Source organism: Quercus robur, chromosome 4, assembly GCF_932294415.1.
Source record: "Quercus robur chromosome 4, dhQueRobu3.1, whole genome shotgun sequence".
Taxonomy (NCBI): domain Eukaryota; kingdom Viridiplantae; phylum Streptophyta; class Magnoliopsida; order Fagales; family Fagaceae; genus Quercus; species Quercus robur.
In genome coordinates this window covers 46,586,522-46,600,172 of record NC_065537.1, presented here as the reverse complement: position 1 = coordinate 46,600,172, position 13,651 = coordinate 46,586,522, and the positions used below count along the sequence as shown (strand labels likewise).

Below are 13,651 nucleotides of genomic sequence, written 5' to 3'. Positions count from 1 at the left end.
ATTTTAAGCTCACTAGCCGTTTTAAGTTTACTATGCAATGTAGAGCTTAAGGGGGCGAAGAAACTTCACTAGCCGTTGAGCCGTAAGACTGTGAGAGCAAATTTGGGATGACGTAACTTTAGGACAAAATGGAGCCTCGTTTCTTTGATCATGAATCATAAATCATAATCATCGCCACGCTCCAAATTATAATGCTTTCACACGAAACCACCTATCATTATCATTATCATTAGCTGATTGACCTTTTTGAGTTCCTAATAAATTCCAAGTCTTGTTCGGTCCCTTATGAGTTATATACATTAGCTAATTATTAGAGTAGTCACCTTTCAATTGATATGTAATTTCTAATGAAAAAAAAAAATTGCTTAAAAAAAAAATCATTTTTTTGGGGTTTGTATCATGAAACTTAAAATCTTTCTTTTGTTAACGAGAAAAGATGTAAAATTATTAATGAGCTGAAGCAATCCCCACCAAATCACTCCAATTTTTTCTTCAAATGAGGGATTTAGCATTTTGGCGGGCCCATTAGTTTTCCCTTCTTAAAATCCACCCAACTAAACATCGTAAACGTTTTGTTTTCCTTTTTTTCTCCTCTTTTTCATCCTACTTAAAATTTACCCCACCAAACAAGCCCTTAGAGAAGAAATCAAGTATATAATTGGCTAGATTAATCTACATGTAGACAATTGCTAAACGTCTCTTGATATTTTTATTTTTTATTTTTTATAGAATTAATAGTCCCATTTATAGTGTGTATATATATATATATATATATTGAATTTACATTTTAAAAATCTAACAGTTGAAGTATATGTTATATATGTTTTTAACATGTATACCAATTTTCATACCAATCGTATGTAATTTATTATTTGATTCATAAACTCATCTTTTATGCATTATTTTAAAGCACAAAAACTTGAATTTAAACAATTGATTGATGACATGGCTATTGATCTTTGATCATCTTTAAATTTTGTAAGTATGGAATATATACAAAGATAATGTAATTCAGCGGTCGATTTATCAAAATTCACATCTAATTAAAAAATATTGGGTAATGTAATATTACTTAAAGTTATACCAGATGTAACTTGAACCTAACCAATATATATATAAAGGAACGAGAGTAGAGGAAGTTAAAAAGTTGTATACTTGTGGGGAATCAATTTATAGGAAAGTGTTCTTCGAAATTCCAAATCTAAAATTAAACCCTCTCTTACCAGCTTAAGGATCCGTTTGGTTGGAAGAGTGGAAAAGTGAAAAGATAGAAAATGGTGGGAGGATAGAAAAGATTTTATTTTTCTCATTTTTGTTTGGTTTGGAGTGGAAAAGTGGAGGAATGAAAAAAATGAGTTTGAATAAATTTACTTATATAACCTTGTTAAAGAATGATGCCCAATTAAAACAAAAAAAGTAACAAATAACCATACAAAAAAAAGAGTAATCATCCAAATTTATTAGAAAAATAAAAATTATGTCTAAAAAAAAAAAAAAAAAAAAAACTATCACGCAGAATTTAAAAAATCAAAAGAAAAAAAGAAAGGCAACGTCACTGCCCAGAAGAGGAAAAAAAAAAAAAAAAGAGGAAGAAAAGATAAGAGGCTACGTTGCCCAGAAAAGAGAAAACAAAAAAAAAAAAAAAAAAAAAAAGGCAACAAGGCAACGTGTTACAGACTAGGGGAGAAGAAAAAAAAAATAAAGGCAACATGAAGACAATGAGACAATCAAGAAAAAATTTATCTTCACTCAATTTTCTCTTTATTTTGGGGAGAAAATATTTTGGTGGACTCGGGGAGAAAACACCTGAGTCCCACCATTTATTTTCCATCCTTCCTACCCAACTAAACACACTCCAAAAAAGTTTTCTTTCTCATTTTCTCTTATAAGTTTTCTATCCACCTTATTTTACCTCTAATTAAACGCACTCTTAATTCTACATTAATGCTTGTTGAATACTCTATGTTGATCAAGAAACCAACCAAATACACTCCAAAAAAGTTTTATTTCTCATTTTCTCTTCTAAGTTTTCCATCCACCTTATTTCACCTCCAAACAAACGCACCCTTAATTCTACATTAATGCTTGTTGAATAGTCTATGTTGATCAAGAAACCAACAATCCGATGGCTTAAATGATCTCCAAGAATACCGCCAATTCCTGAAGTACCAGGAATTCTTTTGGAATTGCCATTTGTATTTATTTCTTCACTTCAAGAAGAGGAGTCGTCCATAAAATCTAGCTTGATTGTTTGGTATGTGGAACTCTTGTTAAGTTATGTAAGCACAATAATAAAAGTAACGAGTAGAATGGATAATATCGGGAACGACTATAAATAAATGGCACCTTAATAGTTGGAAAATCAGTTTATATCGATCGTGAGCTAACCAAATGTTCCAAAAGTGCAAAAATAAATTATTAGGGTCAAGGAAGAGAAAATGGGATATAATGTGTATCTTATCACAAAACAATAATGATAAGTTAAACTCTGAAATTATTTACTCCTACATACAATTTCATTGGTTCTTTACTCTATTTTAAAATGTCTCAAAGCCAATAGTCATTAGTCATAAGCCAATTACATCCTTCCTCTTTTGTGGGGGGTTTAGAATCTTTAGATCCATGGTAGAATTCATTATTTGTGTTTAGCCCCACACACACAAAATACCCTCTCAAGTTAGTAACAATATTTTAAAACTCAATAGACATAATTTTGATATCTTTCATAATTTATTAACTTGTATCATTTTATAAAAATTAATAAGATTATCAATAACACAACCAATAAAAATGATGAAGAAAGTGCATTCTACAAATATGGCATCCAAACATATCAATTTCCACTTTTCAAATGAAGAGAGCAATTTACGTATAATAATTTTAAGCTTCCCTTAGAAAGTGATACTCCATCGAGGACCCCAAAATAAAGAGAGAAGTTTTAAATAAACACACAAATCCTAATCCGAAATCAAATAAAAAAAAAAATTTAGTCCTTCAATGAGTATTAAAGGAATTGCATTTGCTCTTTCTTTTTTATGTTGCACTAAATAATGGAATATGATTGATCACCTTAGATAGTTCTTTAATGGGCATATGGAAATTGAAAATGTTAGGATTCTAAGTGGTCAAAGACCTTAAGAAATGTGAGACAGGTAAGATTAGTGCTCACATATGTTGTGGAAGACGTACTTTTTTTCCCCCTTCATTTTTTGCTGAATAGTAATGATATATTATGGGAGGAAAGAAAGGATGGTCTCAGCCTATCCTTAAAAACGAAAAAGAAAAGAGAAGTTCCAACAAGAAAAAGAGCCTAGAGCAGACTTAAACTCAGAGAGGAACGAGGCAAGGAACCAAGGGGAGGAGAATGAAGAACAAGAAGTTTGATAGCTTGTGTGCTTCTCCTAGTGTCAGATAAAATGGTGGGAGAAAATTAGAAGGGGCAAATGGGATCTCGGCAGTAACATTTCTTCCCTTAGCAGCAGTGAAAGTGCAATGGGGCCTGGCATCAAAATTGATTCTAATCCAATCTTTTGGAGGAGGAGACCAATTCAATGCCAGGTCAAATGGGTGGGAGGATCAAACAGAGAGATGTTCTGAATAGGCTCTATTTACAACTTAACAGCATCTTTTCTAGGATCAGGTTTGTGACCAGCTAAGATAGTTTGGTTCCTTATTCTCCAAATGATAGTCAAAGAAAATTGAGGCGAACGGAGTGAGCTCTTCTTTGGCATGGAAACCTGCAATTTCCGACAAGGGAATGTAACATATTTCACAATGTCACTTGGGAGTCAAGAACCCAAGATGAGAAGTGTTAAAAGTGCCAGTCTCAGAGAGATCAAATGATATTGAAGATGTGCTCAGCTGTTTCTTGGCATTGATTACAAAGAACACATTGACACCCAAAATATGAAAGAAATATAGAACACATAAGATATATAAGTTAAAAAAACTATATAACATCTTAAGCACAGGTGCACAACAAATAACAAGAGGCCAATAAACCATATCTCTGGATTATTAACTGGTTAACAAAACCTTCGGGTACGTAGTAGAGACTACAGAGGTCTAATTACAGGTTATAACAAGAACTAAGGTAAAGGTTTGGCAACAGTCTCCATATACAGGAAAATAACAATTTGTACACCAATTAAAAACAGACAAGTTGCTACTAAGGACTCCGTTTTGCTTTTCCCCATCAACATTTAAAGCCTCCACAGATAACAAGCACTATTAACAAAATCACCACAAGGATTATTCCTAGAATCATCAACTTCAATCGGAGATTCTGCAGCCACATCTTTCGTCGAAGTTGCCTGCCTTGCCTCTGAAAGCTGTCAGCCTGGTCAGAAACAAATCCCAGAAAACTAGTCAGAAATTCATCAACAGCATTGTTAGGTGTGTAAAAACTGAATGACAGATGTCTTGTACCTGAAACTGTAAATTCTCCGTTTTATCCACCAAAAGTTCAATCCTCTCCCCACGATCCAGAACCTGCATTACACCAAGAGGATATGTGTCATATCATTGGATTAGTTTCCTGTTTAACAAAAAAAAAATTCTGGGTCCAAATTTTCTTGTTAAGGTTCAATTTGTTTAGGAGCTAGCATATTGAGTTTAATCTTATGGATGTTGGCCAGTCACTTTGTTTCCTTCAAATGTGTGTTTTCCCTTATTATTGGGTTAGTCTGTTTTCCCTACATTACGAAACTGGAGAAAGTGTGGAAACCACATATCTCCACCAACTCACATGAATCAAATGTGCAAAAAATTTGGGTCTAACCCAATCCAGAAGTTCAGTAGCTACTAGCTACTCTTCTAGTCAAGTCTTGTGAGTAATCATTTCAGACATAGCAAAGAACCAGACATCAATCTATGAAGTCAGCTTGACTGCCACCATAAGTTTCTGGAGTTGAAGTTGCGGTTGGGTGGTTACAATCAGAAAAATATGCCTGAACAACCATCTTTATTTGCTTACAACAGTTGAAATGTGTTCTCCAGAAAAATAATGGGCCATATTGTTAAAGGAAAAGAAACAGTTCTAACATCCCAAAATTTGTTTTGCAAATGGGGAAAAATTTCCGTTTATGGAAAAAAGAGAGAAAAAAAATGATTTTCTTCTTCACAACCAAACAGCGCATAAAATATTAAGGTAAATAAAAAACAAACCCAATCATCCAACCAATCTCAAAAACTAAAAGCTACCAACAAAAGAAGATGCTACACAAGATCATACAAGTATCAACCAAACCAATATAATGTAGGTTACTATCACCATTGGACCACCATTATTTCAGACGGGCTCCCAATCTAACTATCTATTTCTGTCAATAACTCCCAAACTTATGCATACAAGAAATGAACTATAGAATTTCACATATCACAAAAATGACAGTAAGGAAGTCCAAATATCATTTAGCCCTTTTCAAGGTTGTACCATCCAACTGCAGATTGGCAGTGTGTAAACTTTGGGAATTTAGCAGACACTAGCAAGCTTTCTTAGTGTTCGTAGCCCATGCATTCTGGCAGAAGGCTACAAGACTCTCATTTTACAGACATTGCCATCTTATCAAGCAAATTCCTTAGAAAGCTAAGGAATCCTCCTATATACTTGTGTCCTAATTTGGAATGTGTTAACTGCAAAATACATCGAGAACACACATTCACTTTAACAATATCCTCAGCACCTTCAAAGCATTATATATATGCGTGCATGTGATATGTACGCCAAATTCTGGTCAATCAAATGTCATACACCATCTATATATATATATATATATATTTTTTTTTTCAAGATACAAAAAAGGTCGTACCTAATGTACAAAGCTCCCACTTTTGTGCGTTCTGGGAAAAGTCATGGTAGGCAACCTTACCCCAAATTTTGTTTGGAGAGGCTGATTCTCGAACTTGAGCTTGCAACTTGTCGCTTTTGGTGAAAGGCACTTGCCATTACACCAAGGCCCAACCTCTAAAATTTGAAATGCTTTATAGATGAGATAATTTTTAGACTCCACTAATCTTCATATTGTAGAAACATAGGCATAGCGAGAGAATGCAATCCAATAACGGGTTTGTCAAAATACACATTCAATGAAAGTTATTGAGCAATGTAGCATTAACAACAATTACAACAGGCATTATTATTATTATTAGTAAGTTACACACACTCCCTGTGGGTCTTGAGGCCAAGACTTAAAATCCTCCACTTTGCCATTACAAGAAGAGGAGGTGTCATTAGAGCTAAAGCTTGTTGGCATAACTCTTTATTCATGTTACACCATTTAAATATTTTAAATTTAATAAAAAGTTTATTAATTTGATAGTTGGATTACACAGCTAATCTCATATAATATATAAAGTGAAGCTGAGAGAAAGTTCAATTTTCAAAACCCTAGAATATTTCACGTTTTACACAAATATATAATCCTATAACTAAAACAATTCTAATAAAATAACACTTGCACAGATTTATAGTCCTATAACTAAAATAATTCTAATATAATAACACTTATTTGAATTGCATAAATCCATATTCCTACAACTAAAACACTTCTGTTTCTTCCCAACATTAAATTCATGACACGTTTTTCATATGGAAAACTTTGGACTATTAATCTCTCTCTCAATGTCAGTGAAACAAATTAAGCTTTCCAAAATGTTGGCCATAACTGACCATGCCACGCCCTGCCACGTGGAAACCTCAAACAAACAAATATGCTCTTGGAAGGTCCTGTGACTAATAGGTAAAATCCTGAGATTTGGAATCTGAAAATTGGCATAGGTTCATTTTGTTGCAGATGAACCTCTTACAGCCCATGAGATTTTGGTTAGCAATGGAGCAGGCAAAGTATTCTTCAAGCCATGCTCACAGTTTGTTCTCCTGGAGATGAGGTCAACTACATTATGTTTTTCATTATTAGTTTTCACGTATCTATAGTACATAAATTAGTATATTGAACTACCAACCATTTCAAAATTGGCAAAATGTAAGTCATCGTTTTTTAATTACCATAACTCACTATTATTCACTAACTTGCGTTCACTTTCTAATCAATTATTGGAATTAGTTCTATATTTACTATTGATAAATGATCCTTTGCATGTCTCTTTTGGAATTAGTTATGAATTAGTATCAAGTTTAATCATCTATGGTTTATGCAACACATTCTCTGGAGATTGAGATTGGGTTTAGTATTGGTATGCTTAATTGTATGCAAATATTTTGAAATTTGAAAGAAGTTGAGTTTTTAAAGTTACTATTTCTTTTTTTTCCCCCTTGATTCGATTTAGTTTTCTTTTACTGGTGAAGTCTGTTTTAGGTTTTTTAATTTATATATCTCTGAGAGGTTTTGGATGGTGGTGAATCTAGACACTCAATGAAAATAGCATGATCCTACAAATAAGATTTCATTATGGTTTTTAGCTACTACCCTTATAAATCAAAGAATTTTACATGTTTTACCAACAAGATATTTGATATTTCAGATGCATAATAAAGGAAAGTACAGCCACATTTTGCATTTTTAATAGTTGATGATTCTCATTGTGCTGAAAATATATGCTAAATTTTTTATCAGTCAGATATAAGTACTCTAATATATAACTCATTTTTTTAAAATATATTGTTAGAATAAGAATACTTAAATTTGAACATTTCATACACAAGATAGTTCTTAATCTCTATCATCATGATATATTGTGAGTATGAAAAGTACAGGGAGACAATATAAGCTAAAATAAATTGTTAAAATACTATACTAATGAAAATTTATTAATAAGTGCAACTAGGATAAGACAAATTGGGGAATCTGTCTACATGTGATTTTTGGTGGTGTAGGGTCTTGTAGTGAAGAGAAAATATTCGATTCAATGTGTTAAATAACCAACTGTCCCAAAAGCTTAAGCTATTGGGATATGGTAAATTTAATCATTTAACCACACAATTCTAACACTCCCCCTCACATGTGGGCCGAAACTATCTTTTTAATAGGTGAGGCCCAACACGTGAGATTTTAAATGGAAGATAAAGTGGAGGAGACAGGGATCAAATTCGGGACCTCTTGCTCTGATACCATGTTAAATTACCGATTGTCCCAAAAGCTTAAACTATTCGAATATGGTAAATTTAATCATTTAACCACACAATTCTAACACAGTGTTTGAGAAAAAAAAAAGGTAAGAAGAAGAAATCGAGTTTGTGCACAATCTGTTAACAGTGTGTGTGAACAACACACATGAACAGTACCTATAAAGTACCATGAACAGTGATAGAATATCAAAGAGAGAGAGGGGCTAGCATGTCTCAATACTCAAAACACTCAATATTTTATTTTATTGATCAACTCCATGCATTCTTTTAGAACATTGAGAACGAAAATATATAAAGACACATTCTTGTACCAATAGTATTAGGACACTCCTATTTTGACTAGTGAACTAAGAACCTAATAAGGTAATGATAACTAACAAAAGAATAACTCTGACTCAAAGAAAATAAAATTTAAGATACTATCTCCATAAAAAATTATAGACTCAACTAAACTACAAAAGGACGAAGTTGCAATAATTCTAGTTTTACACCTGAGACAAAATTGACTAAAAATTGTTAAATAAAACTCCAAATTGAAAACTATTTTAATCCTAGGATAATTTGTTTTGATAAGTTATTTTAACCCTGGGATGAATATAACTAGACCTTTAAAATTGCACGACTTTTAATTCAATTGAACTTCACATGTGGGCCTCATAAAATAAGTTTTAAATAGATGAATTTGTGAAGTAGAAACAAATTAATCTTCCATGATTGCATCAATAACATTTGAAAAAGTTACACTAGATATATTACTCAATATATTGATTCTTACATATTTACATTCGAAAACCATATTATTCTTATAAATCTTATATATATATATATATATATCACACACACACCCACCCAATGATCTAAAATGCATTTTTCTTTGTACTAATCCAATGAAAAGTTAATAAGTGGTGTAACACAACTCATATTTAACAACATATATCACTCAATCTAATGATTCTTGCATATTCACATTCAAAAATCATATTATTCTTATCAATCTTAAGATCACATGATCACACACGCGTCCACACAAAATTTAATCTAAAGTGGATTTGTCAAAATAGTGGAATACTCATCCCATGAAAAGATATTAAGATTGTAAACGTAACTCATAACCACATGTCATTTAACCTCTTGATTCTTACACACGCATATCCAATGATCTAAAATGGATCTTCAAAATACTCATCAAATGATAAGTTATTGAGTGATGTAAACATGATTGAAATATAACCACATATATCACTCTAATACACACACACACACACACATTCATGGTTTGACCTATATGAAGGCCCTTACCTAGATAAGTGATTTTACTATTGCTGTAAGTCTCTGATCTTAGTCTGACCAATCAAGGCCTTGGGTGTTAAACTTTATTTCCCTTTTGTCATGCTTATGTATTTAGCTTATCATAGCTCATCACATAGTTCCAAAAGAAGCAAAATATATACGGCTTAGCTGCTTAGGACCTTGATTTTTAATTACACCTAGCATAACTCTTTGTTAATATTACACCACTTGATAAGTATCAATTAAATTAGTTTTTTTTTAACAATTCCACCGTTGGATTACACTTTTATTTTTTTGGACAAGTACCATTGGATTACATATTTTAATGTGTTCTTAACTTACGTACCATATTTTGTATAAATTGAATGTCAATAACTATCCAATCCATAAACTCATTTTAAAAAAAAAATTTCTAAAAACAATTTATAAATCAGATAGTTATTACTATATGTTGATTTCTAGCAAGCATGGGGGATATGATAAAGCAATATAATTAGGTATGGCAATAGGGTAGGTTGACTGTGGGGATCCCATTCCCCAACATTCCTCAATGGAATTTTTTCAACCCAATTATATCACCTCACACAAAACTAAAACCTGCAAAAATACACTGTAGGAGCATCAAAACCTAATTCATAAATACAAGCATTTTAGTTCTGCAAACCAACACCAAGCATTCTATCTTAGCTAGCATAATTGTTTTAATAATTCATAAAAAGTCATACATAGAGGCCCATTGAATGTTCAAGTATCTCTCCAAAAATAGTTGTTGCTTCGTGACAACAATGACCATTTTCAAAATCTAAAAGACTCTCTTAAGGAAAAAGTAGCAAACAAGCTTTCACAATTTTTTTCCACTAAAATTTTAGTTAACAGTATGACAAATCTACTTATTACTAGAACCCCTCCGCTAAATAACCCCAAACAAATACAACAGTTCGTTTAACAAAGAACCAGGATCAGTGTTAAAGGTTTATTATAACAACGGAACATAATGCATTGATGCAGATGTATAAGTTATCTTCATTTTGCTAATGTAGACTAGAAGGAACTTATATATCTCTTCTAAAACTACACATTAATTGCTTTCATTTTTTGTATCACTCAACAAGCAAGTAAATGCATACCTTCTCGATATTGTCCATCATAATCCCCTTGACCTCAGAAATCTGAGCCTTCAATTTGGATAGCTTACTCATTTCTTCAGGGTGGTTCACACAGTAATCCATGTGCTCCTTAAGCTTTGGCCTGGTAAACAAAAGCATAGCATTAGAGACTAATACAATAATGTGATCAAGAACACTTCAAATTCAAACCTCAACAAGTTTATACACACCCAAATTCTCTGTCAAGATTGTATGCAATGCTAAATCGGTCTTCAAACAGATCATCTTCATCGTCGTCATCCGCAAGTGGGTGTGGACCATCATTTTTTATACTTGCACCATAACGCTGCTTGAAATCGTCCTTCACCCGATCAAGAAACACAAATGGCACACTTCTCCCAGCTGATTCATCCGCAACAACAAGGAAAACTGCACGCCAAAAGAAACACATTCAACCACACACATAGCAGTCAGAAACTAAAACTATAATTTGACAACTACCAAAAGACCAATACCGAATCCATTCTCGAGGAGGAAGTTAAACGTATGCCCATCACACGAGTACGTGTACTTGCTGCTATTTGAAGGCAGCTTCTGTAAGCACTGAACAGCAATGGTACCAAAATTCCCCGTATACGGCGTGTACTCCGCTAACACAACGGTTCCTTTTGCAACAAAGCTATATATTAAGCCTCTCTGACTCATTTCAGAATAATAGCTTCAAACTTGTCGAGACCCACAAAGAGATTTCACTAGTCCCTTATTGCAACAATAACCTAGCCAGATCATAAATCCATGAGTTAAACCAACCAACCGACCAAATCCAATTCAACCAAACAATCAACATGAAGATCCATCAAAACCCAGTATTTAATTTAGCTTCTGATTATGAATTACCAAATAATTCATGCAAAAAATGAACACAAACCCAAGTAGTGGAAACAAAGCAATTCATTACCAAACCTAAGGGTTCCTAGGAAACGAATTGCCATAAAGGCAAAAAAAAAAAAAAAAAAAAAACCCATTGTGTCTCCAAAAAAGTCCAGCAAAATGATCCAAATACAACCATTTGACTTAGGTTGAGATGGGTTTTTAATGTTCTTGAACCAAAACAACATTTGATCATGAAAGACAGTTTATCCTTAATTTTCCCAGCATCCAAACATATTATAATAGAGACTGGAAACAGGACCCAAAAATCAATTCTTGAAACATGCCCAGAATAAAATAATCCATCCACAGAAAGCAGTAGCTTTTAAACTGTTAATCTAACTAATAATAAAAAATAGGGATATTGAGAAAAGAATGAATTTATTCGAAGATCAAAAAAAGAGAGAGAGAGAGATAATTACAATTAGAATCAGAGAAAGAGAGAGAAAGAAAGAACCTGAAGCAATTGGATGGAAAGGTGAAAAAAATTGCTTAGCGTCTAAGACTTGTGAAGGTCTGTATTGTACTGTTGATGGGGTACGGTAGTTACTGAAGAAGGCAAAAACCAACAAGCGACGACGTGGCCTAGGTGTTTAAGGTTAAAGCCTTAAACCACATTTAACCTTAAACACAACTCTTTATTTTATTAACAGTGTGGTTCTGTTGGTTTCCAATCTCATACTAGTATTTGCTTATCATTTAGGGGTAATTATAGTTTTTTTTACCTTTAACTATTAACTCGATTAAATTTTACTTCCTAAACTATCGAAACCTTGATTGCCGTCTATTTTTTCTGTTAACTCTAATGGAATTTAGTATTAAAATACTAATTTTCAATTGTCTGTTTTGTGGAGAGATAAATTAGAAGAATGTAGGGTCATGTTTGGTAATTATTTTTATTTTGTATTTACAGAAACTTTGTTTTCAAGAACAAGTGTAAAAAAAAAAAAGTTTTATTTTGTTTTCAAAGTCAGCAACACATTTGGACCATTTGGTAAACTTAGGGAAAACAACAGCTTTCCGATAACATAATACAAAATATTTGTTTGGATTGTTAGCTAAAAATTAAAAAACAGTTTCCAAGACCAAAAACACACAAAAAAAGAAGGAAAAAAGAGAGAAAAAGATGAAGACTATGATTAAGATATTATTATGGTTGGTAATCACTATGCAGAACTATCAACAAACAAATCAAACAAGTCCCATAAAAATAAAAAATAAATCAAACAAGTGAGCACGGAGACAATCGATCAAGATAACCACTTAAAATCTTGTTGAATGAAGGTTTTGATTACAATATTATTATGGTAGAATTTCAAGCCAAAATTCTTTAATGAAATTACCAGTAGAGAAACGGGAACAAGTTTTTTTTTTTTTAAATGAGATGGAACAAATTCTTTAATGATACACACTAGGCCAAAAATAATCTAGTTAAAACAACCACTTTAGTGACTAAATATTGAAAATTTTAAGAAATTATAGATACAAAGTCCATTAAAAAATTTTACAATTCTTTTTAAGTCTAATGGATGATAAGATAAACAATAGCACCACAGTATTACATTAAAAGAAAAATTACAATTCTTTTCTTAACATTGAGATTAATTTTAAGAGTAAATTGCAAAAAAGACCCAGGAGATTTGTTTGTTTTCAAGCACAACCCCCTTTCCTTCTATTATCAATTAAAAATTTTAAACTCTTGAGGGGATCACTCCATCACATTTTTGTCAATTAATCTTCTAAAATATTATTTTTTAAATAAAATTTACTTAACAAAGATTTAAAATATCCCCCCCCCCCCCCCCAAATTTTCCTAAATCCTTTTTATTTCTATCACTCTTGAAAACTCAAAATGTTGATTTTAGAATGAGGTGTTAAAATAGGGAAAAGTGACCATTTGATCTTGCTTCATATTGGAGTTTGAGTTTGAGGTAGAATTTTCGATAGGTAAGGTTCAACAATGGAATGAACTTGGCTAGGGCTTGCATGACTTGATATTGCGTAGGCATAGATATGATTTCGGATGGGTTTTTAAGTGGAGTTCAATTGGCATGACTTGGTATGACATAGGTGTTGATTGTGCGACAACTAACATTAATTTTAAGGTTTTTTTTTTTTTTTTTTTAAATCTTAATTAAAAAAAAATTGGCATTGGAATGAAGTGATGATATATAACAGCCGGCTCTATAGTATGAGCAAATAAGACGATCGCCTAAGGCTCCAAAATAAAAGAAACCAA

General features: G+C 32.4%; 1 protein-coding gene across 2 annotated transcripts; it reads right to left on the bottom strand.

Moving 5' to 3' along the window:
• Positions 1–3,983: 3,983 nt before the first annotated feature.
• LOC126722341 (vesicle-associated membrane protein 727) lies at positions 3,984–12,033 on the bottom strand. Of its 2 annotated transcripts, none has more exons than XM_050425492.1 (6): positions 11,870–12,033; positions 10,998–11,258; positions 10,713–10,911; positions 10,504–10,624; positions 4,429–4,491; positions 3,984–4,339 (listed from the first exon to the last, which is right to left on the bottom strand). In XM_050425492.1, exons 2-6 carry the CDS (start codon positions 11,185–11,187, stop codon positions 4,196–4,198), a joined length of 717 nt encoding a protein of 238 aa, XP_050281449.1. In that variant the 5' UTR covers positions 11,188–11,258; positions 11,870–12,033; the 3' UTR covers positions 3,984–4,195. The 2 variants fall into 2 exon arrangements, with proteins under 2 accessions (XP_050281449.1, XP_050281450.1); XM_050425493.1 differs by lacking the exon at positions 11,870–12,033 and adding an exon at positions 11,835–11,856.
• Positions 12,034–13,651: the final 1,618 nt, after the last annotated feature.